At 36.9% G+C, this 27,175-nt stretch overlaps 1 protein-coding gene across 1 annotated transcript; it reads left to right on the plus strand.

The window, feature by feature from the left end:
• Window positions 1-2,210: 2,210 nt before the first annotated feature.
• Window positions 2,211-27,175, plus strand: RUVBL1 (RuvB like AAA ATPase 1). Its single transcript, XM_032211202.1, has 11 exons — window positions 2,211-2,464; window positions 2,727-2,813; window positions 7,040-7,172; window positions 11,759-11,910; window positions 13,314-13,403; window positions 14,195-14,344; window positions 14,880-14,943; window positions 17,045-17,243; window positions 20,173-20,275; window positions 24,845-24,936; window positions 25,912-27,175. Exons 1-11 carry the CDS (start codon window positions 2,324-2,326, stop codon window positions 26,069-26,071), a joined length of 1,371 nt encoding a protein of 456 aa, XP_032067093.1. The 5' UTR covers window positions 2,211-2,323; the 3' UTR covers window positions 26,072-27,175.

Here is a 27,175-nt window from a genome sequence, read left to right on the forward strand (position 1 = left end):
TGTTTTGCACAATTTTACCCCCAGCCCCCAGGAGCACTTTATAAGCTTTCTAAAGGCTATCCATGCCCTTTTTTAAAAAATAAAAAACGGGCCTGTTTTCATGAAAAATGGGCTGGTTTTTGTTCGTTTCCCCCACCCCACCCCCAGGAGCACTCTGCAAGCCCCCTAAAGGCTATCCATGCCTTTTGGGGGGGAAATGGCCAGTTTCCGTAAAAAACGGGCCATTTTGGGGAGGTTTGCAGAGTGCAAACACTTTTTTTTTTATTTGCCTCTTCAAATCCCTCCCCTGAAAATAAGCCTTCCCCAAAAATATTGCAACACAGCAGCAGCCATGAGGTGACCACTCTTGCCGCTTCCTGCACCTCAAAAATAATAAGACCTCCCTAAAAATAAGGCCAAGCACTTATTTTCAGGGTCAAAAGAAAATAAGATTTTTAATTTATTAACTTAGCAAAGGTATCAGCTCTGCCTGGGATGTAAAACAAATCTTCTGCTAAAAATAATTAATACATGGTACAATCAAATTTTAAATATTACTTATTTGGTGCAGCACTGAAAATGACAATAGCCAGGTATTACATTTCTTCTATGAAGTCTTTTCTGCTTTCTAAGCTTGGTAGATTGCTTGCAGACATTTCATTACCAAGCTAGATAACATCATCAGTGGAACTGAAGATGGGTTATTCCCAGTTATATATACACTTGCAGACAAGTGTTGGTGGGGTATAGTTTTCTCCTTGGTAGTTCCTTGATCAGGGTATTGTTTTCAGATTCATTGTTTGCTTGGTGTTAACCCTTACTTATCTGGATGTTGGCTGCTGGAGATGATGTCTTTTGTTTCTTTTTTAGTTCATTTTGTTGTGGTTGATGCCTCTTGAATGGTATATAAATGTGTCCATTGGTGGCTGATTTGTCTGAATCTCAAGCTTCCAGGAATTCCCTAATGTTTCTGGATTTAGCTTGGTTTGGATGATCAGATTCCCAATTAAAAATATGGCTGAGTCTATGTTATGAGATTAAGGAATTTTCATTATCTTCTGACTGCTACTTGATGTTCATGGATGTGTTCTGCTAGATTTGTGTCTGTCTACCCTACATGGTGGCTATGATAGTGCTTACACTGTGTGTAATAGATGATTCCTGCTACATATATTCTCTTCAGTTGAAATCATTACATCTGTATTTTTAAAAATAATATTTAAATCTTAAAATAGAGCCTTGGAATGATATAATTTAAATTAAAATATATAACACTGACAAATTATTTTACTAACTTTTGCCCTTTCAAGTCCAAGATTTTCTGAATAATCATTATAGATGAAGATAATGTAAAAATTGTAATCTTTCACAACATAATTCAGAACATCTTATGCAGTCTTTTGTCATATCATGTATTTATGATAGATAAGACAAAACTTTGAAATTATGAACATTTTTACTTTATATTTTAGATATGTATGGACTTTGCATAAATGAACTCTAAAAGGTAAGCCAAGGAGACAGAGAGAGAGAGATCCTCAAAAATTTACCTTTTCATTTGTGCAAAGTATACATATCTTAACCAATTACTGAAAGCATTATTAAAGATCTCTTTTGCACACGAATTATTTTTTGTAAATAACAAAAGTTATAATATGAAATCAGAGTTAGCATGTTGTAATGCTATAATAAAACTGCCGCCAACCAGTCAGGAACATCACTGTGTAATTTAAGTCTAATTTCCACAAACCCCCTTCAATTTCCACTAGTTTTGTTTTAAAACAAACTATACGTTTCATACTTTTAATCTACTGGGTTTGGGACAGTCAACTATCTATAATGGCCATATTCATCTTTAAATTCCTTCATTGTTTTTGCTCTCGCAAAAAACTGTTATCTAACGTAACTTTATATTCCAATCAAAGACTCCTATTCTGTAAACGCTACTAACATATCTAGTAATATTATTGTTAGAATGTGTTAGAATTACAGTGCTGTAATTCAACGCTTGTACGAAAGCGCTTTCCAAATACCACTTCTTATGCGGTACTCTTCTTCTGCAGTTAATGGTGAAACCGGAGCACCTTCCAAAGTGCACAACTCTAAATTGTCCCTACAGAGCCTAAATTTATACTTCCTGAGTGACAAAAGATTTGCCCAAAGACAAGAGAGATTTCTCGACCTCTAGCCAATAGGCAGCAAGGGGCGGGGCATAAAACGGTTAGGCGCCGGGAACCTTGGCAACACGCGAGTGCTGGCGTTAACTCCGCGAGGGCGGCTGAGAGCTACGCAGTGACTCTGAGTGTGCCGGGCCTTTCGTTGGCTTCTAATCGCCGCCAGCGGAATGAAGATCGAGGAGGTGAAAAGCACTTCGAAGACCCAGCGCATCGCGGCCCACAGCCATGTCAAAGGCCTGGGGCTGGACGAGAGCGGGGCGGCCAAGCCAGCGGCAGCCGGGCTCGTGGGGCAGGAGAACGCGCGGGAGGTAAGAGACTTGTTTCGGTTCCCTGGGAGATCTTTCCGCAAAGGACCCGGTTTTCCCCATCACTGGCCCCGGTTTCACATCTCATCATCCTCAATCCAGCCTCGTAGCTGCCTTGATGAGTCTCCTTAGCAGCAAAAATGCCCCCCCCCACGCACACATACTCCTATACAAACGCACTATTAGATGAAAAATGCCACCCCTCCCCCCCTTGATCCTTATGCTGCATCAAACTCAGTGAAATTTCCAATTATTTTACTTGAAGGCTTGTGGTGTTATTGTGGAATTAATCAAAAGTAAGAAGATGGCTGGCAGAGCGGTATTACTGGCTGGACCTCCTGGGACAGGCAAGGTAAGGTATCTTCTTAATTTCTTTCTTAGCAGATTTTTAAATACATTAGTGGTTACTTAAGTTCCTGGTGTAATAATATTTAAGTACATTTCTTTTCAAGTATTATACCATTAGTGATATTGTTAACGTTTGACACTGATAATAGCTTGCTTGCTTTTTATTTACATTTTTATGCAACCCATTTCACTAATACAGCAACTCTGGGCAACTTACAATGTAATAAAAAGGGTTTAAAAAGTGATAGAAAGCAATTAAAATTATCTTAATTAGGGAAAAGACACCATGAGATACTAGAGATCATAAAGCAATAACAAAATGAATGTAATATCTTCCAAATTTTAACATGAAACATTTGTTTTAGAGAGAATGATTTAGAATACTGAGTTCAATATCCTTTTATCCAGAGAGTTATAGGCCAACTCCTTGTAGTTTATAGACATAATATGCTAAAATAATTGGGAAAGCCTTAACTTGAAAGTAATAATAAAGAAATTGTAATCATTATAGTGCTGTCTTTTTTTCTCTATTCGATTATGTCTGATTCTTGGAGACTGCCTGAATAGTCTCCAAGTTTTGCAGTCTGTATTTTCCAGGCAAGGTTTTTCAGAAGTTTGTTATTGCCTCCTTCCTTGAGCTGAGAGAAAGTGACTGGCCCAAGGCTACCCAGTTGACTTTCTGCCTAAGGTGCTCCTGGAAATCATTGTCTCCTAGTTTTTAGCCTAATGATTTAACTGCTACACCAAACTGCTATCTATTCACTCTTGGATTGCTCTCTGGAGCAGCTAAATAATTTGGTAGTTTCTGGAGCTGCATCATCCAAAAGTTCCAGCTAGAAAGATAAAATGCTAAGGCATAACAAAATTTGGTTTAACAGCCTATTGTATGTAAACCAAATCCCATAATATCCTGTATAAACACACACACACACAAATCTTGCCATAATATTTCTTTTTTGTTTCTTTTTAGTTCTTATAACCCAAATCTACTTAAAAATTGACAATTTTAAGACAACTTATAAAATTATTTTCTCTCTGCTAAGACATATATCAAACTAAGTTATAAAAGTGTATGATGAAAATGCTTTTTTCCTAATTATTCCTCAAAAGAATTTTAGAGCCACAATGGATTTAGCAGATTACTTACCAATGCCTTTTACAAATCAGATGCATTATATTAAAACTAAAGGCTATGTGCAATCTCTTGAAATTAGTAAAATAATTTTTATATTGTAAAAGTGAAAAATAATTAAATGCATTAAGGGATAAATGCTAATTTATTTTTTATTTATTATGTGCCATCAGGTTGGTGCCAGCTTTTAAATAATTACCTAAATTTTCTCCAGCCAATCTACTTCCAAACTAATCCTTTAGATCTTCCAGTGGCACACCCATTGTCTCTCTAATTTGAGTCATCCACTTGTGTTGTCCTCTTTTTTCTGTTTTCCCTCCATCTTTCTCAGCCCAGCATGCTAAATTTCTCTAGCTAAATCTTTGCATAATAAATGTAAAATATGATAATTTGAGCTGGTTATTGGTGCCTAGCGTGAGAACTCTAGATTATTATTTTTCTATGATATATTTGTTAGTTTCTTTGGCTGTCCATGATATTCTCTGAAGTTTTCTGTAACACCAAAAACACTAATACTTTTTCTGAACTGTTTTCCAAAACCTAGCTTTCATTTCCATAGAGTGTTACAGACTAAAACTTTGCTACATGATTCTGTTTTTGTATTGCAGACATATGGTATCTAAATATATTTTTCCAAAGCCTTCACCATTACTCTCCCAAGTCTACTCTGTGATGTATTTACTTGGTTCCTTTATAGTGGATAGTCAGTCACTATCTGCTATAAAGGAACTATCTACGTCTTTAATATCTCCACTGGTTGATGTACCTTGTGTTACTAATTTGGTCTTCTTTATATTTACCTTGTCTCTTTTTTAATCTACTCCATGACCTTGATTACTAGGGTTTGCAAATCATAGGCATTTTCAACAATCAGACTAGCATCAGCAGCATAAGGTAGTTAGTAGTATTTCTTGCTCCAGTTTTGAAACAACACTTATTTTCCAATCCAGCTTCCTTTCCTAAGCTCCTAGACTTATATACTGCCCCATAGTGCTTTACAGCATTCTCTGGGTTGTTTACAATGCCAACATATATTGGCCCCAAAAATCTGGCTCCTCATTTTACCAGCCTTGGAAGGCTGAGTCAACCTCGAGCCCTGCCAGGATCAAACTCCAGGCTATGGATAGGATTTGAATGCAATACTGCGTTCTAACCACTGCACTACTGTTCCTATTTTGTCCGGACTGGTTTTTTGATTTTGGGATAGATTTCACATGAGAACTAAAATATTCTGAGATTTCCATTTTCGTAAACACATTCCACATTTTGATGTGAATGACACAATATAATTCCTTTCTATAATCAATGAAGCAGACATGTACTTGTTTTTAGAATTCTTTGGCTTTCTCAATTATCCAAGGTGCATCATGTGTCTTATTCCTTCGCCTTTTGTAAAGCCAGTTTGAACATGTGGCATCTCCTTTTCCATGTAAGGCTTTCATCTGTGTTGGGTGATCCTAAGTGTTAGTGTGAAATAAAGGGTATTATGAAATAGCTACACATTCATTAACTCTCCTTTTTTATTGTTGTTGGTTGTGAAGTCACGTCCAACCCATTGCGATCCCATGGACAATGTTCCTCCAGGCCTTCCTGTCCTCTACCATCCTCCAGAGTCCATTTAAGCTCACGCTTACTGCTTCAATGACTCCATCCAGCCACCTCATTCTCTGTCATCCCATTCTTTTGCCCACAATCTTCCCCAGCATTAGGTTTTTCTCCAGTGAGCCCTTCCTTCTCATTAGGTGGCCAAAGTACTTGAGTTTCATCTTCTGGCCTTCTAAAGAGCAGTCAGGGTTGATCTCCTCTAGGACTGACCGGTTTGACCAAGGGACTCGCAGGAGTCTTCTCCAGCACCAGTTTAAAGACCTCAATTCTTTGGCGCTCAGCCTTTGTTATGGTCCAACTTTCACAGCCATACATTGCAACTGGGAAAATCATAGCCTTGGCTATATGCACTTTTGTTGGAAGGGTGATGTCTCTGCTTTTAAGTATGCTGTCTAGATTTGCCATAGCTTTCCTTCCCCAAGAGTAAGCATTTTTTAATTTCTTGGCTGCAGTCCCCATCTGCGGTGATCTTGATGCCCAGAAAAATAAAGGCTGTTACTACTTCCATTACTTCCCCATCTATTTGCCAGGAATTGAGAGGGCCAGATGCCGTGGTCTTAGTTTTCTTAACGTTGAGTTTCAAGCCAACTTTTGCACTCTCCTTCTTCACCCGCATCAAAAGGCTCTTTGTTTCCTCTTCGCTTATGTGTAAACTGCTTTCTTCCTATTTGTTGACCACTGAGTCATTTTTCAGATTTGCTGACATAGTTTGAGTTTGGTTAGAACCCCTGCAGATGCTTCTTTTAAATTCTTGTTGCCCTCCAACTTGGTAAGAATGAAATGATTTAACTTTGCCTTCTAATCCAAGAAATGTTACTTAGATAGTTTAACATTATATGTAATTATCAGTTATTGCATTTCCCCTATTCTCACCCATTTATTATCCTAGATTTGTCTCCTTTTGGAGGAATGGCATACCAGTCAAAATCCAAATGCATCCCCCAGCTACAAATATTGTGAAGTCTTACCCTTACAGTAGTATGGATGTTAAAAATTACTTAATTCCTATGTTTATTACTCCTCTCCTTATGATAAATCAATATTGCCATATTCCAAGTACTATAGCTTTCAAAGGCTAAAATGCTGCCAACTAACATCAAAACTTTTGTCCCAATGGTCTCTATGTCTCTTTTCTCCGAGGTCAGAATAAAAATGGTTAGAATCCAGAGCTTTTTTTCTATAAAAAGAATGGCTCCTTCTCTTTTCCGGAAGCACTGGTATCAACAGAGTTTCTCACCGGAAGAATGGGCAAAGATACATTCATTATTTGTCAGTTCCCTTCTAATTCAGGGGTCCAAAAGAGATTTATTGAGCTGACATAGAAAATATTTTATAGAAGGAGAATTCAATTCAGGATTCAAGCCAGAGTATTTATTTTATAGCCATTAAACTAAAACCAGATGATTATTTTTCTGCACTAATTTAAATTAGTTTTAGTTGGGTAATTTAAATGTGTATTTATACATTTTGTGATTTTTTTTTCTTGTCTTCAGACTGCTTTGGCTCTAGCTATTGCTCAAGAGCTAGGAAGTAAGGTTCCCTTTTGTCCTATGGTTGGAAGTGAGGTATATTCCACTGAAATAAAGAAAACAGAAGTCTTGATGGAAAATTTCAGAAGAGCTATTGGTAAGAGACTTAAAGAAAAAAAATGTGTGTGTGTGTAAGAATTTATTTATTTATTAAATCCATGCGCCATCCAATGTTTTTATATTCAGTGCATAGCATTTATCCTTTAATTGGAAGGACACATTTGTTTTCTTCTCTTTTCAGTGTCCTTGCACAGTGACTGACTTGTCTCCTAGTGTCTTTGTATGAACTCTGGTGTTTTCTATATTATGATATGTTAGCTAAAACCAGTCAAAAGTAATACAAATGATACTTTTTGAGTCTAATTGAGTATGTTGTCAAATAAATTTGATCAAGCAGTTTACAGGTCAAATAACTTGTTCCTGGAGTTAAATTTCTTTTTATTAATTGAATTTATTACCGTATTTATCGGCGTATAACACGCACCGGCGTATAACACGCACCCCCCATTTTAACACAAAAATTTGAGTAAAATTTTTTTTCATTAAAAATAAATGACTTGGAAGCTCGGAACTTAATGTTGGATTAAAATTTATAACATTAGAACATGAATTATAACATTAACTCCTCTTAAAAGGCAAATATGAAATGAAAAAACACCTCTTTGAGCAAAAAAACTTAATCAGAATCACTGCTTTTTGGAAAACCAAAAAACTCTTCCTCATCTTCACTTGTATCCTCAAAATCAAACTGAGCACTGCTTTCACTGCTTTCACTGTCTTCATAGATCAGTTCGTCTTCTTCCCCATCCAAAGCATTGCTTATGCCACATTTCTTAAAAGAGTTGATAACAATATCTTCTTTGACTGCGTCCCATGATGTTTTCACCCACTGACACACTTTTGAAATGCTAGGTCTTTTCATTCGCCCAGAATTTGTAACTTCATGTTGAGTTTCATCACACATGTATTTATTCCACTCTTCACGCATAAAAGCTTTGAAGGGCTTGTTAATGCAAACATCTAATGGCTGTAATTGTGAGGTCAGTCCGCCTGGAATAACTGCTATATCAGTTTTGAACTTTTGAAACTCCGCCTTTGTTGTTTCTGTAAGATGAGATCTAAATGCGTCCAATACCAATAAGCATGGCTTCTTTAACAAAGCACCTGGGCGCTTCCCCCACACATTTTTAATCCAAAGCTTCATGCCTTCTTCAATACATATAACTGTTACATATTTTAATTTTCAAGAAAGAAAAGAAAAAACAATATTACAGATATATTGTATTGCTTTTTATTCTAGTTTTTATTAGGATATATAAAGCAAATATCTTTTGAGATCTTATCATTTATAAGCCATTGATTTCTGTAAATTACTTCATAAGGTGCAAAGTACTAAATATATTTACAGGGTACTCCAAAATATTTTCTTACATGTTTGCTTTATATCTTTGTCATGATGTCTTCCAACTCATGTGAATTTTGGCAGACATATAGAAAGCGAAATTTATACTATGTCTAAACTTAGTGAGGTATACTGTGCTTCTGAGTTATGTTAATATTGATTCCTTTCTTTTTTATTTAGTAGAGTGCTGAAATTAAGTCTTCCATATCTGGTGACTTCTGTAAACACTCCTGAAGAACAGTGAAATATCCGATCAATTCCTTTTACCAACTAAAATTGAAATTTTACCTATAGTATAACCTTTCTTAACAAAGTAAGAAAAACAGAGTAAATATATTAAATTTGTTTTGTAACAGATGCTTAGGTTGTTAAGATTAAAAAAATCAATTAATGATATTCTTGTCTGCACATTTGTCAAAAATGTAAGCCTCTTTGCTAATTTCTGCAGCAGTCTGGAGCAGAAGTATATAAATATACCAGACCTAAATAATATTATGAAAATATAAAGAATGGCTTCTAAATTAGATCCTTCAAAAACGCATAGTAGTAGAGGTCCCAGTTCTCCACTCTTATATTCTAGATGTTTTTAATCCTTTGCATATAAAATAAAGCAAGGTTGAATAAAAGAGTTATCTTAAAATAATATGTCAATACACAAAAGCTATTAATCGCAGCTTTCAATAAGGCAAAGGGCTTCTTCACTAAAATAGACATTTTAAGTCAGGCATATTGGCTGTTATTGCCAAAGCTTTTCAGAGACGGATCTCAAAAGTTGCCAAAGCTTTTCAGAGAGGGACAAAAATGTAAGAAGCTTTGACAAGCACGCCAAACTTTGGCACAGACTCTAGATAACACAACCGATACGATTTAATAATGTATGTCAGCAACAGTTCTATTTCCACGTGGTCAAACGCCGCCGAAAAAGAAGGGCCCACATACCGAGTAACTTTGCAGAAACATTTCCACAGAGGCAAGCGATCCAGCTGCCCCTTCAGTGATCTCCCAGCACCAGCTTTGCTACAGTTTAGCATCAAAAGGAAACTGCATTTCCTTTTAATTCCTGGGAGACCACCGGGCTCCCCCTCCTGCAAAAAAGAGGCAGGACCGTGAGAGCGAAAGGAGGACCTCACGCGGAGAGAGGGAGATACACCTGTATGAGGAGCCGCCTTCTGGAGGTCAGTGGCAGACCAAATGCACCCCTTCTCTGTTCCCCAGCCGCAAAGCCCCAGCCCGTTTCTACCAACAGACATCCCAAATTGATATCTGCCCGATATTGCATGATACACCTTTTCTCCCAGTCATACAAACCGCCGAGATGGAAATCTTTTAAAACTCCCTCACTTTCACGATGCGGTGGCTGAACGAAGTGCGTCGCCAAGTTGACGCCCCCCCCCCCCGCCTTCACTGTCCCACTCCTCCCCGTACTATTTTTCCTCCCTCCCGCAAGCATCCTGCAGGGACCTCTCTCTCCCTCGCCCGCGCTCCCCCCCCCTCGTCCTCCGTCCCCGGAGGCACCGGGCTTGAAACTTATGAACTGAGCCAAACTTCTGAGTTAGAGTGAACGCCGAAGCCAAGCAAACTTGCCAAGGACCTCGCCCGCAAACTTATTGGCTTGGGAGGCGGCGGCAAGGCGAGGGAGCGCGAAGCAGGTGTTTGCGCGTCTGCAAGCCGCTTTCCACCAGACCAAGCTACTGTAGTAGTTTCCCTTTACTGGAAATAAAGAAAAAGGCGGCTAGGATTCCTCTTAAGAGACAATCCCGATAGCTCAGAACAAATATTAGAGGAATCCACATCCCCGCCCCCATCGGATTTCCACGCTTTGTCAGTCGCCGACCAAAATGGACTGTCCGTAACAAGTTCCTAAAACACTTAAAAGTAGGTGTTAAACAGGAGTGACCGGTCGGTGCAGCATACCTAAAACGAAGGCGGGATGGGGAGGGGGGGGGGGTGGAAGAGAAATAAGAAGATTAACTTACTCATGAGAGAGCGGCGAGAGGGCGGGCGAGGCTGGGCGACACCTTCAGCTTCCCAGGCGCCGGCGAAGTTAATTGCACTGAACTTCAAGTTGCCTTTTCACCCATCAGGAGTGGGCGTTTAAAGGAAGGAAGGAGGAGGAGGGGGGGGGCACACACAGCCACCCTCCCTCCCTCCCCCTCCCCCACTTCTGAACTGCCTGGCAGGCGGTGACTGAGGAAAGGAAGAAGACCACGACGAGAAGGCGGCGCCCGCCTGCCTTTTCCACCCTCTTGCCACACACCAGGGCCAACGAACTGCCCAAAAAGCGCGGCTTCCGTCTTCTTTTTGCAATTCTCAGTCCTGTTCGCGGGATCTCTTGGCGTTCGTTTGTTGGTGCGTTCCTTTTCTTTTCCTTCTTTTTCTCCCCCCTTCTTCCTCTTCGGAGCTGGAGCAAAGCAGAAAAAGGCTCTGTTTGAGCCGTCTTGGCTCACTGGCTCTCCCCCTTGCGGAGACTTGCCCGCTCTGGTGTAGGAGCCGAGCCGAGACAAGCCGCTGCTGCTACCGCCGCCGCCGCCAGTCGCTGGGCAGTTTGGGACCCGGCGTATAACACGCAGTATCGGCGTATAACACGCAGGCAGGGTTTAAGCTTGCAATTTTAGTTTTAAAACTGCGTGTTATACGCCGATAAATACGGTAACTGAAATATTTAAATTTCAATTTATATATCCAGTTGCTCCTTTTGACGAACGAACATTTGCACCTAAAATCTTCAGTTACTTTCTGTTGACAGTTAATATCACTATTCCTTTTAGACTTTTGTATTGCTTAAATATAGCTTAATTGTTTTTATTATTGCGTCCAACATTTGTTAATTTCCCCTGGGCTCCCTATGATACAACACAGACCATTATCTAAGTATTAAGTAGCATTAAAGTGAAGAAATGTTTCCGTCAGTCCTTGGAACTGAAAAAAGTGACTCATTGATTTTTCTAAGAAAGAGACTTTCAATCATCTATGGTCTTTAAGTTACAATTAAATTGGCAGGGTTCATGGAGAGAGAGTTCAAAGATGGAGAGAGCACCGTCTGCAATATTTCCTTGATGTGATGAAGAGTTACCTGTCAGATTTGGAAATTTGAACCAACAGTTGAAACCTGTGTCAAACACATTTGTCATTCCTAGAGATAGCAATAATTTAACAGCCAGCTACATTGTTGAAGCTTCATATTTTCTGGATGTTAGGCTGGAGATGCTTCTAAATAAGTATTTGATGTTAGTGACAGAAATTTTTCCACATCCATTGAATTGGGCTGATTTCTCTTTCAGGACTAAGAATTAAAGAAACCAAGGAAGTTTATGAAGGAGAAGTCACAGAATTGACTCCCTGTGAAACTGAGAATCCTATGGGAGGATACGGCAAAACCATTAGTCATGTCATTATTGGACTCAAAACAGCAAAAGGAACTAAACAGCTAAAGGTAGCTATCGTCATGTTTCAAATGTTCTTCAGCTTCTTAATAGTTCTGTCTTTTGAATAAAAAAGACAGATAAACGAGATTCAAGGAAGTTTTAATTTACTTGTCTCCTTTTATAGGTTTATTTTGCAAATGGATATAAGATCCAGTTAGAATTTTCAATTATCTTTCAGTTAGCTTGGCACATGTACTTTTGTTTATAGATGCTGTCTATCCCCCATTGAGAGAAACAGTTGAAATAAACATTTCTTCTGCTCGGTGATGTAAACTTGACATTTTAAATTACTAAATAATTTCTCAAGAGCTGTATAATTCATTTAAACTGAAATCCTATTCATACTTACTTGGAAGTGAGCCTGTTAAGACCAATGGGGCTTGTTCTAAGTATTTTTGTTCAATATTGCCAGGGACTTAAAATATTGGTTACCATCACTCCTACTACAAGTTACCTCGTCCCACCTTTCCTTTTGGGAAAAAAAAGGGGGGGGGGGACAACAAAACACAATGCTATATGCCTAGAACATGTTGACTAATATTCTAAACAGGGCAAGAATGCACTGGATTTTATAAACTGAAGTTTTTCTGTGCACTCTAAAGCAGCATATCCCAGGGTTTTTTTTCTGCGATTTAGACTTTCCCAAGGACATGAGCCTCTCTGACTGCTTTTCTTATTTCAGGGCAAGGAAGGCTAGTCTCAGTGCTTTACTTGGCAGATATTAAACACCCCGGCCTTCTTCCTAATCTGCAGCCTGGGGTAATGGTGATTACCATGCCTTATTCACACCTTTTTCCCCCTACAAAGCCTGATAATTTGACAGCCACCAAAATTTCACAATAGTTAAATATCCCATTAAAAACAATTAAAATCAGTCATTAACAATCAACTGAAAGGTCCATTTAAAAGGTGTTTTGGCATGAGTTAAAAAGTATAGTTTTTAGGTTAGCATTTTGTGTGAATTTAGTTAGTGTGTTTTATAAATTTTTATGGGTTATATGACGGTGGCTTTGAATCAGTTATAGCCAATTAATCAGAGGGTTTAACCACTGTTAAACCACTGTTGTATCTAGTTTTACCTCTCCAGAGTATCTGATGTTTAAATGATGGCATAAGAAGAATATGTAAAAGCAACTGAAATGCCATCTGAATGCTACAGTATAATGTTGAATTTAAAATATTTATATTATAATTGCAGAATGCATTAAATCAATCTAACTAGTAGTTGAATTTGACAAATTAGCTCATTCTAAATGTAGATAAATCTAAATTCCTAGAGCATGTTCTTCCAGTACTATAAATATTGCTTCTTGGATGGCTTTTTGTAGAATCAAACATGATTTTTATAAAACCAGGTTGTCTGATCTTGATGTTAATGTAGTTAATCATTGTTTATTTTCTCTAACTCCAGTTGGATCCCAGCATATTTGAAAGTTTGCAAAAGGAAAGGGTAGAAGCTGGCGATGTAATTTATATTGAAGCAAACAGTGGAGCTGTCAAGGTAAAGCAAGAAAGTAGCCGTGAAGCTCTGTGTATTTTGACCTGCCTTCCTGTCTCCTTTGGTAAAAAGTCTTATGTCCTAACAACCTTAATCCCTTCTAGTATATGTTACCTTTTTCTCGAAGTCTGAAATCTCTTTTTCTTACATGAATGCCACCGCTAAAGAAAGTAGTAATGCAATTCATAAATAAGGTAATTTTATCTGAGACCCTGGGTTACAATTGCAATGAATGTTCCTCATTGATTTTTAATACTTGACTTGAAACTTGTGTATTTCTTATTCATAAAAGGCAAGAAGATTTAAAGTAATTCCAGTCATGCTTATAAGAAATGCATGGAGCTTTTAATCTTTATTCCTGTAGATTTTTTGTCGTAAGATATATGCATCTAGAAGGAAATGCTGCATTAGTTAGCATATCTGATTTAAAATGTAGTATAAAGAGATACTTGGTGTTTAATGGACAAGCATAATATTTTGTATTAAACAATAAATCATTCATGTCCAAAGGAATCTAAAACAATTTCTACACTTTCTACCAGATCAGTTGGATTCGTCCTTTACTCCATTTTCTTCATTTCCAGAAAAATGGAGAAAAGTCCTGACAGTAGAATTTCATAGCTTTTCATTTTCAAGGACAAGTCTGGCATTTTCAAAACTGTCAACCAGAGCTTGTCGTGTGCATAACTATAAAACAAGACCTTTGTTTATCAGCCTGTATGTCACTCTCTGAATATTTGTAATAACACTAACTATAAATATAGTGTATATGATTTCTGAATTCTTCCCCACAGAGGCAAGGTAGGTGTGACACCTATGCTACTGAATTTGACCTTGAGGCTGAAGAATATGTTCCCTTGCCAAAGGGTGATGTGCACAAGAAGAAAGAAATTATCCAGGATGTCACACTACATGATTTGGATGTAGCCAATGCTCGACCTCAGGTACGAATGGAAACTGTATGCACATACAGAAAAGGAAAATGGTTAACGGCAGAGTGGATTTGACAAATCAACTTGATTTAAATCATAATTTTTAAAGAGCAATTGTCATCTCTGAGTGGTTCCCCCTCTGACCCGCTGTTGACTTACCGACAGTTCTAATATTGCAGAATATACAGCCTCATGCTACATAATTAAGCTCCATTTCATGCTGAATAAACTAAATTATTAATGTATCTTAAATAGACAACTACATTTAGATTTTTGCTCCAAAAGCATTTTATTAAAATAAATTTGATAAAAATAAAAACATCCATTTTTTTTTATTTTAAAAATCATCGATATTACATAGGTGGATTTTCATATAGACTATCAATTTTAAAATAGTTATGCGTTACTAGAAATTGGTTGATATAAAGAACTTGAAAACTTCATTTTTAGCTCAACATTCTTATATTCTTAATAAATCTTTCTGTACAAGCAGTCCTTTATTAGACTTTTAAAAAGTTTCATTAATTCACAAATCAATTTTCTGTAGGGTGGACAAGACATCCTTTCCATGATGGGACAACTAATGAAACCAAAGAAAACTGAAATCACAGGTGCTCCAAATATCTTTTTCTTATTGAAGTAATTCTATTTAATTTGGTGATACATTAATGCATCTTGTTAAGTTTTTAAAAGAGGCGATGAAAAAGCAATCTTTATGCATAGAGGAAACAAGGTCTGTATTGCTTGGGATCATTAAAATTGAATGAAATTTAACCAATGTGTAATTGTTGGAAATCACAGTCTAATACAAATGTGATTACACTTAATGAAACTAGCATAAGGTAGTTTGTCACAATATTGATACATTACAAAATTTTGCATTCATTCTGAAATGGCCACCAGTAGAGGATGTCTTAATACAGGTAATGTTTAGTTAACAACCACTTGTTCAGTAACCATTCAAAAGTACAGTGACGTTGAACATGTGGTTGTTAACTGAGCATTACCTGTATTTAGTTCTTGAGGTTCTTGCCATTCCAGCACTCCCACAGTCACATTTTTACAATCTGGGCTGTTGGTAACCGGTTCAAACTAAAAATGGTTGCAGCACCCAGCTTCCTAGAAATAAAGACAATGGGGAAGTTGCAAGTTATACCGGTAAGTCTCCCCCACCTGTGCACCATCCCAGATTCTCTTCACTCACATTACCCTTGCCAGCCAGCAACACATCCTCCCTAAGCCTCATTGCACTCACTGTGCCTCTTTAACCTCTTGTGCGATGGGGCCAAATTTTGCTGCTTTGTCAAGCATAGGAAATCAAGAGCCAAGGCGGTTCAAATGAATACAAACTTATTGTTTGCTAATACTCCCTATAAGAATCTGAACCATTAGTGGTCAATAGCAATAGCAGTTAGACTTATATACCGCTTCATAGGGCTTTCAGCCCTCTCTAAGCGGTTTACAGAGTCAGCATATTGCCCCCAACAATCTGGGTCCTCATTTTACCCACCTCAGAAGGATAGAAGGCTGAGTCAACCCTGAGCCGGTGAGATTTGAACTGCCGAACTAGCAATCAGCTGAAGTAGCCTGCAGTACTGCACTCTAACCACTGCGCCACCTTGGGTCAAAGAAAATTGGTGGTACAGAAGAGTCAACAGAATTGAAAGAGGGCTGGATCTCTTGTGGGCACAAAGAGTCTCAAGACTGATGACGCGTTTTACCCTTCCCTTGGGCTCAGCCTAGCCATCTTTTACACTGCTCTTGTGCCATGCCTCCCTGGCCACTTTTATAACATCCTGAAGCCCCATCACACTCTGCCATGCATCTTCAGCCACGTGCACACCCCTCACTCACTCTCCAACTTAGCAACAGCCATTTAGCTGCCTGTTGACTACACACCCATTGACTTCTTGTTGGAAGGCGACAAGGAAGTTGCAAGTAGGTGCTTGCTTAACAACGCATGAACTGTCCTTAACAATGGCAACGGAGACTGCAAGGAGTGCCATCACTTAAGTGATTACTTTACAACCACATTGTGTTAGCGTTGGAAATTCCCGGCCAATTCCAGTCATACTCGACTACCTTTAATAAATATTTATTTGACTTGGTTTATTTGTTATATACTTCACTATATACATTGTCATTTAAAAGACAACATTTACAAGAGATTATTACAAATTGTAATACTTCAAAAATGAGAAACTTGAGAAAGTGTCATTCAGTGATAATTTACTTAGCCTGTTTTAAAGTTTTTCACCAAAACTAGAAAGAGTCTGATCATGTAGGAAACTGTTAGGAATAGTACAGATAAATGAAAGAATCCTGAATTTTTGGCAGGTAACAAATAATATCGGCTCAGGGCTTATCTGTAGGTTAGCAAATTTACTAGTATAAATGTTTATTTTGCTGCCAGAAGTCTTGAGCCAAACAAACCAGTATCTCACAGAATACCTTTTATAATAGGGAAAGTGAAGAAACTAGATTCATCAAAACATTTAAGAGGTTTTGGTGGGGGGAGGTGTTGTCCAAAAGTTAACACTCCAACATTGTATGTGCATCGTATTTATGAAAAAATGCCTGACATCATTTATTTAAATGTATTTTAAAGAAATGGTCTTGTACATTAGATATGCTTCTATGGAGCTATATATTTTTGGGGAAAGAATACTGATGAAATGATATCTAGAAGTCTGCTGTTTCTTTTCCATTCAGACAAACTTCGAGGCGAGATCAACAAGGTGGTGAATAAATACATCGATCAAGGCATTGCAGAGTTAGTCCCCGGCGTACTTTTTGTGGACGAAGTTCACATGCTGGATATTGAGTGCTTCACATATTTGCATCGAGCGTTGGAATCTTCTATTGCTCCGATAGTCATCTTTGCCTCCAACCGGGGAAACTGCATAATCAGGTACGGTGCTTAAAGCTTAGTCCTTCGTAGGGGAGAGAGATTTCATGTTGCAGTGATCAAGATTTAGTGGGTTTCTTGAAGAATGGAGGGGGGGTGTTCCTCCTCTCTTGTGTCACACACACACCCAGCTATCCAAATTTACTCTGTTTATTTGCCTTGCTCTTTCCCCAGATGAATTTTCAATATGCTGTTTAATAATTTTCAACACTGACGCTATCTGACTATTCTCCTGCTTCTGTACCCGCCAGTTTCCGTTTCTCCGTTTTTGACTTGCTTATTTTTCATAGCCTGAAATAGATATCATTTTGATCTTGACAGCTTTTGTCTTTGCTTCTCAAATTATTTTACATTGAAATAAGTTTTGGGGTTGCATTATGCAACGTACATGTTATGAAATATCAGTGCATATTTAACTATAGTATGTCTTGACATTGTACCTTTTAATGTATAATTACAATAACAGCTAATGCTAATTTTAGCATGATCAGATTTGTTGTTTTTTCAAGGATTTAACTATGCTATACTGCTAAGAGCTAAATATCAAACGTTTTTAGCCATCATTTTGATATTGCTTAAATTTATCTAAAATCTTTGAGGGTTCATCTATGTATTTAAATTTTGCCTTCTTTTCTGCATATTCATTGTATATGATACAAATCAAGAAAAATATTTCTTGTCTTTGGGGTGTCATGATTTAACTTTCAAAAACAATTATGCTTCCTTGATTATTAAGCTTGTTGGTGATTTGGTGTACTCTAGTCTTCTGTTGGCACTTGATTTTAGGATGGAAATGCTTTTAGTTCCCTATTGCTTCAAGAGCTTGTAAATTCTGACCTATTTCATGATTCATATGGGCCCATGTTAGTGATACCCAGAAGCTTGTAAATGTCTTCCAGATGATAAGCGTGGTTTGATTGAATATTTTCACAGCTCATCATATTTTCTACAGGTATAGCAACAGTAATGAATATGAAGCAAAGACATAAAAAATGTGTTTCTTCTTTTTACTGTTTCTCTCTTGAACACTTACATAATTATGTGCAATTTCTGTTCATGGTAAAAGAAAAACAAGGTTCACAAAGCAACATATAAGTAGTATAATAAAATTACATCAAGAAGAAAATGCAAGGAAAAAAAGAATAAAATCCTTTGGTGCCTTTCCTGTGAACATATCTGCCCTTTCCTTCTCTTTGACGTTGTTCTAGATCAGTGGTTCCCAAGCTTTATTTAGCTATGCCCCACCTAAGCATCTTTAAAATCCTGATGCCTTCCTTGTGACATATAATTCTTATTTTACTCAAAAGGTGAACTCTACTCATGCGGAGCCTAAAAGACCATTAACTTGGTTTAAACAATGTTCAAAATACCCCCATTAAAAATCAAATTACCCTCCTGTGGGGCCTGTGCCCCACATTGGGAACCACTGTTCTAGATGCTGTACATATTATGCTTTCTCTATTTTTTTTGTTTTTAAAAATATAAATGCTGTTATAACAGTATTAACTCCAAATATTAGGAATAAGGCAGCAGCAGTTATCCTAACAATAGCTAAAGCAAACTTAATAACAGTATAATTTTTGGCCTATCTTTGTTGTTCTTTAAATTATGTGATCTTTCAAAATTGAGTTGCACACTAAAACAAACAAACCTTATTATCATGACATAGAAAATAAATATGGCATTTCAAAAATGATAATCATATTATCCTTTTCTCTCTCTGTTAGGCATATAGCCTTATTTCTTCATAAATTCTATAAATTAGGTATTCCCCCTACTTTTTCAGAATATATTTTGGCCTCATATCGTGGAGACTATTACAATCTGAAATTTCCCATTTATCAGCCAATTATGAATATATAAATATATTTGTATGTATGTATGTATGTACCGTATATACTCGAGTATAGGCCGACCCGAATATAAGCCGAGGCACCTAATTTTACCACAAAAAACTGGAAAAGTTATTGACTCGAGTATAAGCCTAGGGTGGGAAATGCAGCAGTTACCGGTAAATTTCAAAAATAAAAATAGATACCAATAATGTTTTTGAATATTTATTTCAAAGAAAAACAGTAAACTAGCGGTGTATTCAATGAAATACTTCACTCACCTCATGATGCTGATGTCCCGCTGTGATGATGATGTCCCGTGCAGCCGCGGGAGCGATGTCCCGCCTCCTATGACACACGGCACATTGATTCCTATCATTGGATCACTGTACCAGAGGAGGTGGGACATCGCTATGTGGCTGCTAGCCATAACAAGGAGGAGGTGGGACATCGTTGCAGAGCGGCAGGAGGGGGAGGAAGGGGAATCGTAAGACAGCCCTGCATTACATTAGAACGTGAGGAGGGGGGATGGTGCGGTGCGCGCTGCGCGGCAAACTGACACAGAGGGAGGGGAAACTCACAGGGGCACTGGGCCATTCACAAGTGTCACCCAGCGGCATGGCCCCGCCCCTTTTTCTCCTCCATTTCGGGCAAATTTTTCACTGACTCGAGTATAAGCCGAGGCGGCTTTTTTCAGCCCAAAAAGTGGGTTGAAAAACTAGGCTTATACTCGAGTATATACAGTATGTATATAATTTTATAAAAAGAATATGCGTTCTTAATTCCATTTTTAGAAATAAATCCCTCTTCGTTTTAAGGAAGGAAAGATACATTACTGCACTTGAGCGCTAGTCACTTTCTCATTCCTTATCCCATTCTGCCCTATCAACCCCAAATAGAATCAAGGATTTTAAGTAATAATCTGAAATGAAAGATGTTTCATATGAAACTGGGGTGCCCTCTAATGGAGAAATGAGGTTTTCAAAAAAAAAAAAAAAAAATCTTAGACTATGTAAATAATTGTCTGTCAGGAAGGAGGTTAAGAGTTAAATTGCATGCTGATGTTATATAGAAGCCTAAACTCCTTTATATTTTTTCAGAGGGACCGAAGATATTATCTCTCCACATGGGATACCTCTGGATCTTCTGGACCGGGTAATGATAATTAGAACTATGTTATATACACCACAAGAAATGAAACAGGTAATTCTTTCATATATAACATTTGGGTAATGGGCAGCAAATGACTTTATGGAACTTTACTTAGGTAATTAAAGTGTAAAATAAAGCAGCCGATTCTTATACAAATGTGACTACAAATTATTTTGAAGTTATTTTTCAAAGGTTTTTCTATTCGTTAGCATACTATACTGTCAGTCACATGCATGAACAAGTCTGTCTTGGCTGAAAATTATGCTTAAGTATATGTTTGAACTTCATATTTGCTTTTTTTAATGAAACCAGTTCAATTACCACAGCAACTCTAGGTGATGTACAATATGAAACTATTACAATTTAAAACAACAGAAAAGGAGAACAAACAAAAAGTGTTAAGGGCTGATGTCAGGGAAACTTTGCTACAGTTATAGAATCTGTAAACGTTGGTCAGTAAAAATCAAGTCAATATCAGAAGTGGGATCACTAACTTTATTCCTAAGGTCTACTGACATGGCCAGGTTTTCAGTTGTTTAATAAAGGACATTATGGTGGGTACTGTATTGCCCTCAGGGGAATACTGTCTCAGGTAGGGTGGGGGCAAGAGATGGCCCATCTCCAAAGAGATGACATTACTTTAGCAGGGGAACTTGGAGTGTTCCAATGCTGCCAGATCTTACCAGATGGGCACTAGTAGACAGTCTGCCTTGGAGATATCCTGGTTTTGAGCTGTAAAGGTTTATACTCAGTCCTTTGAATATAATTAATTGATAACCAGTGCAGTTCATGAGGTAGAGGAGTCACATGGGCACAGTGACATATACTGATACATTACTCCATTGTGCACCTGTTGTAGCTTCCAAGTAGTTTTCAAGGGCAATCTCATGCAGAGTGCATTGCAGTAGTCAAACCAAGAAACAGTTTAGGTAGCGGCTAGCAATGGGGCCTCCTGATCCAGAAAAGGGCGAAATTGGCACACCAGATGAATCTGTGCAAAGGCCTCCAGTTTGTTTTTTTATTTTTACTTACATTAATAGTGGGCCAGCTACATTAACAAAGCAGTTGCTAGCAATTATCTTCAAATATATTTATGTTTCTAGGCACACACATATGGAATACTGGGGTTTAAGACTTCATCTTTCTTAAGATTAGAAAAGCACTTGCATGCTAAAATGTTTAGTGTCTTGAAGAGTGTGCACGTGTAAATTCCTAGAGTTCATTTTCTGCCATTAGTTCCTTACGGTACTCATGTATCCATCATTCAATTGATCTAAAGAGAACAGGGCAACCTTTGTTAACGCTTTCAAAGAGAAATCTGGCCTTCACAGTTTTCCAACATGCAAAATAATATTTCTGAAATCCCCAGATCCATCTTAGTGCATGCAACATTGATTATAATTCTTGAATGTTATTATGAAATATCTGGTCAAAGATTCCCCTCATTAGTGTCTCCGTACTATGGATTGACACATAAAGAAGCTACTGCAGTTTATCATGTCAATTCTTTGTATTATTTAAGAGATAGTGTCAGTGGTGGAAAGCATTGTCACCAGATAATAGTCTCTCTTGCTGGATAAGTGCCAAGGAGGAACAGAAACATTTGTTGAACGTAAATATACCAGTACAGCCTCATTTCCTTTAGTATGAGGAGGCTTTTGTGTGCTGCTTTAAAAATTTTTTAGCAGCATTGATATTTGGGATGGTTTTTTATATATGACAGAATAATGTAAATTATACTAGGAGTGATCACAGGGTACAGATGGTGTCACAGAGGCCTTAATCTGTATATAAAGATAATTCAGAAGTTGTGTCATTGTCAAGAAAATCAATTCAAGGGTTCCTATATTGCGTTCCACATTGTGACTTGCTTTTTCAGAGGCATGAAGGATGATAAAGATATCATATTGCATAACTTCAAGCAGCTTTGATTTGGGTAGAATTTGTCAGTCTTCTCTGTGAACATTTATAAATTATATATCCCATTAAGTTACCACTGAATCTTCCCCTGTGGGTTGTTAAATGGTTAAAAGTCTATTTTATGAACTGTTGACTTTTGAAAGAATTTGGAAGATGAGCTTCTGTATTGTTTGATTAAATTAATCAGTCACAAAGGAGGTGAGATGGAGAAATTGACTTCATGAAAGCAATAATTCTTACTTTAAATTAAATATAATGCTCTATGCATTCTTTCTAAATATTTTTAAATGGAAACTCGTTCTATTTAGTGCAAAGGACAGAAAAGTAGATTGTTTCAGTTGAAAGCAAAATTTCCATAACTAAATTTGTCAACGCCTACCTCAGGTAGTGTGCTGGGTTCTGGGCGTCATATTTCAGAAGCATTCAAAAGAATCGGAAGAGTGTATTGCAAAGGACATTAAACATGTTCAGAGGGCTAGAAATGAAGACATAGGAAGAGACACTGAAATTGCTTTACTCGTCTTTACTGTTGTGGGGGGGAAAAGCACCAAGAGTAGATACTAGATTAATACCATTTTAAAGGGCAAAGTATTAATTACTGTAGAATCTAAATTCTTATTTTATTTTTCAGAGTTGCCCGTATAGAATTTATATATTGAATATTTATTTATATACTGTACCCCATATACTTTTATTATGTTTTGAAACAGTTTACAGCTTAAAACCTCTGTTAAAATGTAATAGATTAACAGTCAATTTAAACTCTTGGAAGAGCAATGCAAATTGAACGTGGAAAGGATGAAAGCAAAACCATTCATATTGAGATGGCCTGGCTGAAGAAGTAGATCTTCAAGACAGATCTAAGCAATACAGTTGTGATCCCTTTTTAATTTTGAGAGTGGAGAAACTTTCAGAGGGCAGATAAAAAGATGTGCCTCTTTTTCCTGATTTGCTATCCTCTTTGAGACTTCTCGGTAATGTTGATGATCAACCCCAGATTTGTAACCACAGAAGTGGTACCAAGTTGTTTTGAACTGTATATCAAAGTCCAAACTTGGAACATGATTTGATGGCTAATTGGCAGCCAGTTCACTGGCTTTGACAGAAAAGTTACAAGGTTAGGTGCCTCACTGTTGATCTCAGCAGCGAGTGTTGTTTACTGTATGGAAATTATTTGCTGGATTTATTTGTCATTTTTTCAAAGAATCTGCATGTGCCAAAATTGTACTCTTGTATTTAAATTTTCAAACAACTAGACAGGTGAGCAAGTCAAGCTACATTTTGCGCTTTTATATTCCATTCTGATCCCTCTTCCAAAATTTGGTGGTTTGCCGCCAAAGATTTTTGGCATCTTTTTCTAATATTTGAAGTTGAAAGAACTAAAATGTTGTGCAAATCTTTAAAATGTATGTGTTGTTGTTTTATGAGACATGACTCCATTCTCTGCTATGAAACAAAAGCCAAAAAAAACGTGCATCTTTTAGCCAATGTAGGGTTACCCTCTGGCTTTATGAATTAGAATGTAAAGAAGAAAGAGTTGTTTCAGTTCAAATGGACAACAATTGTGAAACGGTACATCACATGCCCTTTTTGAAACTTCTGTAAACTTGCCTTAAGATCTTTTGGACTATGGATCAAAAAACCTAAACTGAAAACCAGCATGATTGCTGTGGTTGGAATTGCAAAGTCCATCTGCTTGGGGGTTGCTGTTTTTTTAAGAACTGAGTTCAGTTTTGAATTGGAGATATTAACTCTTCACAAAGAAAGGAAAAGTCTAGATATAGGAAGATGATTACTTAATCTTTATTCGTCAGTGATGAACAGTACAAAAAGAAACCTCAATAAGTAACCTTATAATCCAGATATCTTTTATTATATAAATCCCAATTGCATGGTCATCCCCCTCTTCTCCTCTTCCACGTTCTGATTCTCTTGGTGTTGCATTTTTATGGCTTTAATTTAAACGAGTGCTTCTTGATATCTTGTTTACAAAGCTGCCAAAGTGAAAAATACCTGTATTATATGAGACTCACAGTTCCAGAGTTATCTCAACACTATAACACAACATCATTATCCAGTCTGCCCCTTATCACTCAGCTGGTAATATGGGCTGCAGGGAGCCTAGTGCCACTTTTTTGTTAGAGCTCTCCGTACTCAGACTTATTGGCGATATCTTCTTTTTCAACTTTACAAAAATCTTCAAACCAGTACAAGTTGGAGGCTGTTCATGATAGATTAGATTTATCTGAATGGTTTTGTGGGAGGGTGACACTAACAGACAAAATTTCTTACATCTTTAACCATCTTATTTATCAGGATGCTAAAAACTTTGATATGCATTTGAGCCTTGAAAGAGCAATTGTGACTTTCCAAAGAAATTAGGCTGCTCCGTACTCCAAGTGGGAATTGGTGCGCTGTAGTTCCTTGGGTCAGTCCGTTCATTTTCTTTCATGTTTTAGAAATACAAAGAGTTATCACTGAATTCCCCCTAGTATTTTTCCAATTATAAGTTTAAAGGAACTGAGACTGTATATTTCAAATTGGATATAAAGTCAGAATTAAAATAAACTTCCCCCTAAAACATATGATTTTATAAACCCCAGGTGCTACAATATGCCATATACTCAAATGTAAGATATTTTTCCCCAAAGGCAATTTGTATTATAAATGCATTTTTATCCTGTTTCCCCCCCTCATCAGATCATAAAACTTCGAGCTCAAATAGAGAGCATAAATATTAGTGAGGAAGCACTGAATCATCTTGGGGAAATTGGCACCAAAACCACATTAAGGTAAGTATGAAAAATATAAATATATAATGATATTCAGTTTGGAAGTGGGATAAAGTTGGACGGGAAGAGACAGCTAGTATTCATCTAACTGTCATAGGACATCTGGTGAAATATCTCATCCACAATAATGACCAAATTTAGAGCTTCTCCCTTTCTGACATTTCTCTTTTAGTCCTCCTCTTCCTTCTCTTCTTTAATCCAGCAATTCTTAGGCAAACAGCTACTTAGAACTGAAAAGTAGTAGAAATAATAATTGCAGAAGTTCATATCCTATAAAAATAGGCCATATAGTTAATAAAGGGAATCCTGCTGCTTTTTTTCATACTGCATTTTACAATTCTTTCATTAAGTAATCAGAATCAACTGCTAAGCCTGTTGTAGCTTCCAGTGATTGCTGAAGACTAACTTCCAAATGATACAGAACTATTGAAATGTTTGCAGCCCTTCATAAGTGTTATGCAAAATCAAAATACTTCTTGGTAATTGATTTATAAAGATCATTGCATGGAGTTTAACTGATTCAGCTAGATTAAACTAATTTTTGTTAAGCCATCTTTCTAAAGCTTTCTTTTAGTAACACAGCCACTGCACTTAACATAAAATCTGCATTAGGGCTAGAATGTTTAGAACATAAATTATTGCTTGTAGTAAAATGTCATAATTGTGAACATGGATTCTGTAGTTCTGCAGTTATTTCTCTGCAGTAAAGGCAACAGATTTTTAAATTTTGTTTCACAGGTTATCGCATCACTGTCTACTGCAAATTGTTTTTGTAATTCCATAATTAGTGTCTTGACTAAGTCTTTGATATTTTCAACCATAAAATATATTGGTAACATCTGGAGACCAAGCTGCTGCATTTATAATAAATATTTTTATACGTCTCTTGAGAAATTTTCTGTTTTGTTTGTAATTATAATTGGCATGTTTATTTGATCTTTGCTTATTACTATTGTTTTTATTATTTGGCTATAGGTATGCTGTGCAGTTACTCACCCCAGCCAATCTGCTAGCCAAAATAAATGGGAAAGATAGCATAGACAAAGAACATGTTGAAGAAATAAATGAACTCTTCTATGATGCCAAATCCTCAGCAAAAATCCTGGCTGATCAACAGGAAAAATACATGAAGTAAAGACATTTGTTCAGCTTTCTAGCATTCAGAACTGATTTATACATTCTCCAAGTTCTTCAAAGAAAGAGGCAGAATAATTATCTCAAAGAACTGAAAACTTCATATATCAAATTACTTGTTTACAGTAGGATCAAATCTTTGTTCCTAATTATTGGTGGTGATATCTTGGCTTGTGGTAACATGATATCTCATGTTTGTGCTATATGAAATGGATGCATCTGGCAAATTCTTCTGATTGTTTTAGATTTGATTGCTCATGTATTCATATCTAAACAGAATATATTACTTTTTAAATATTGTGTTAAAATTGTGGAGATGTTTAATTAAAAAAATCACTAATTTTGGTTTGTGACTCAAATGTTGATCTTTTCAAGAAGAACTTTTACCCAGTAAAAGTTACCTGTTTCAACATTTTCTGTAAGTAAAATTGAGATGGGTGGTAAGTTTTTGCTAAACTGGTACAGTTGAAAAAGGAGGCAGCATTCTTAATTCAAAACAGGAATTAGTCTTGCTTGTAAGTACATGAAGAATGCTCTCAGTGTTGATATTCTTTTTGCAATTTCGATGGCCAACGCTGTAGCTAAGAGGTCTAAAGCTGGATGATTTATGATCTCTTGCAAATATATACACTTCAACAACTTTGGAAGATTTGATGCCACTCTATGAAATTCAAATAGGGCTTTTTTAAAATCTCTAGTGAAAGGGTGGTTGATTGAAAATAATATTTTTTCTCACTCACAGCTGCTTCTGTTTAACATTATTATGCAAGCTTAAACCCAATTACAGTATATTTTTACAAAACCTGGGAACTGATAGGAGCATAATTCTTCTATAAATGTTTATTGTTATATTTGGGGAATTACCTAGAAAAATAAAGTACAACACATAAAACTCATAGGTATAACAACTTATTACAACCTCTGAATTTTTAATTTCTCCATAGTAAATGCCAATATATTTCCCTTCTGGCAGATAGCACAGTTTTTTATTTCCAAAATATTTCTGTTTCAGAAGTATACTAAATTGAGTTGTCTTCCTCTACTGTATATTTACTATCTCTGGCAAATGGCAGTAAAAATGTGTGCCTTTTGGTTTAGTGATTAA

The sequence above is a fragment of the Thamnophis elegans genome, chromosome 2, assembly GCF_009769535.1.
Source record: "Thamnophis elegans isolate rThaEle1 chromosome 2, rThaEle1.pri, whole genome shotgun sequence".
NCBI lineage: Eukaryota > Metazoa > Chordata > Lepidosauria > Squamata > Colubridae > Thamnophis > Thamnophis elegans.

Bases quoted from the DNA above. Each gene is read 5' to 3' on its own strand.
- RUVBL1 (XM_032211202.1), top strand. From the start codon at position 2,324: ATGAAGATCGAGGAGGTGAAAAGCACTTCGAAGACCCAGCGCATCGCG. The intron at 2,465-2,726 runs GTAAGAGACTTG...TTTTACTTGAAG, and splicing joins GGCAGGAGAACGCGCGGGAG to GCTTGTGGTGTTATTGTGGA. The intron at 17,244-20,172 runs GTACGGTGCTTA...ATATTTTTTCAG, and splicing joins CGGGGAAACTGCATAATCAG to AGGGACCGAAGATATTATCT.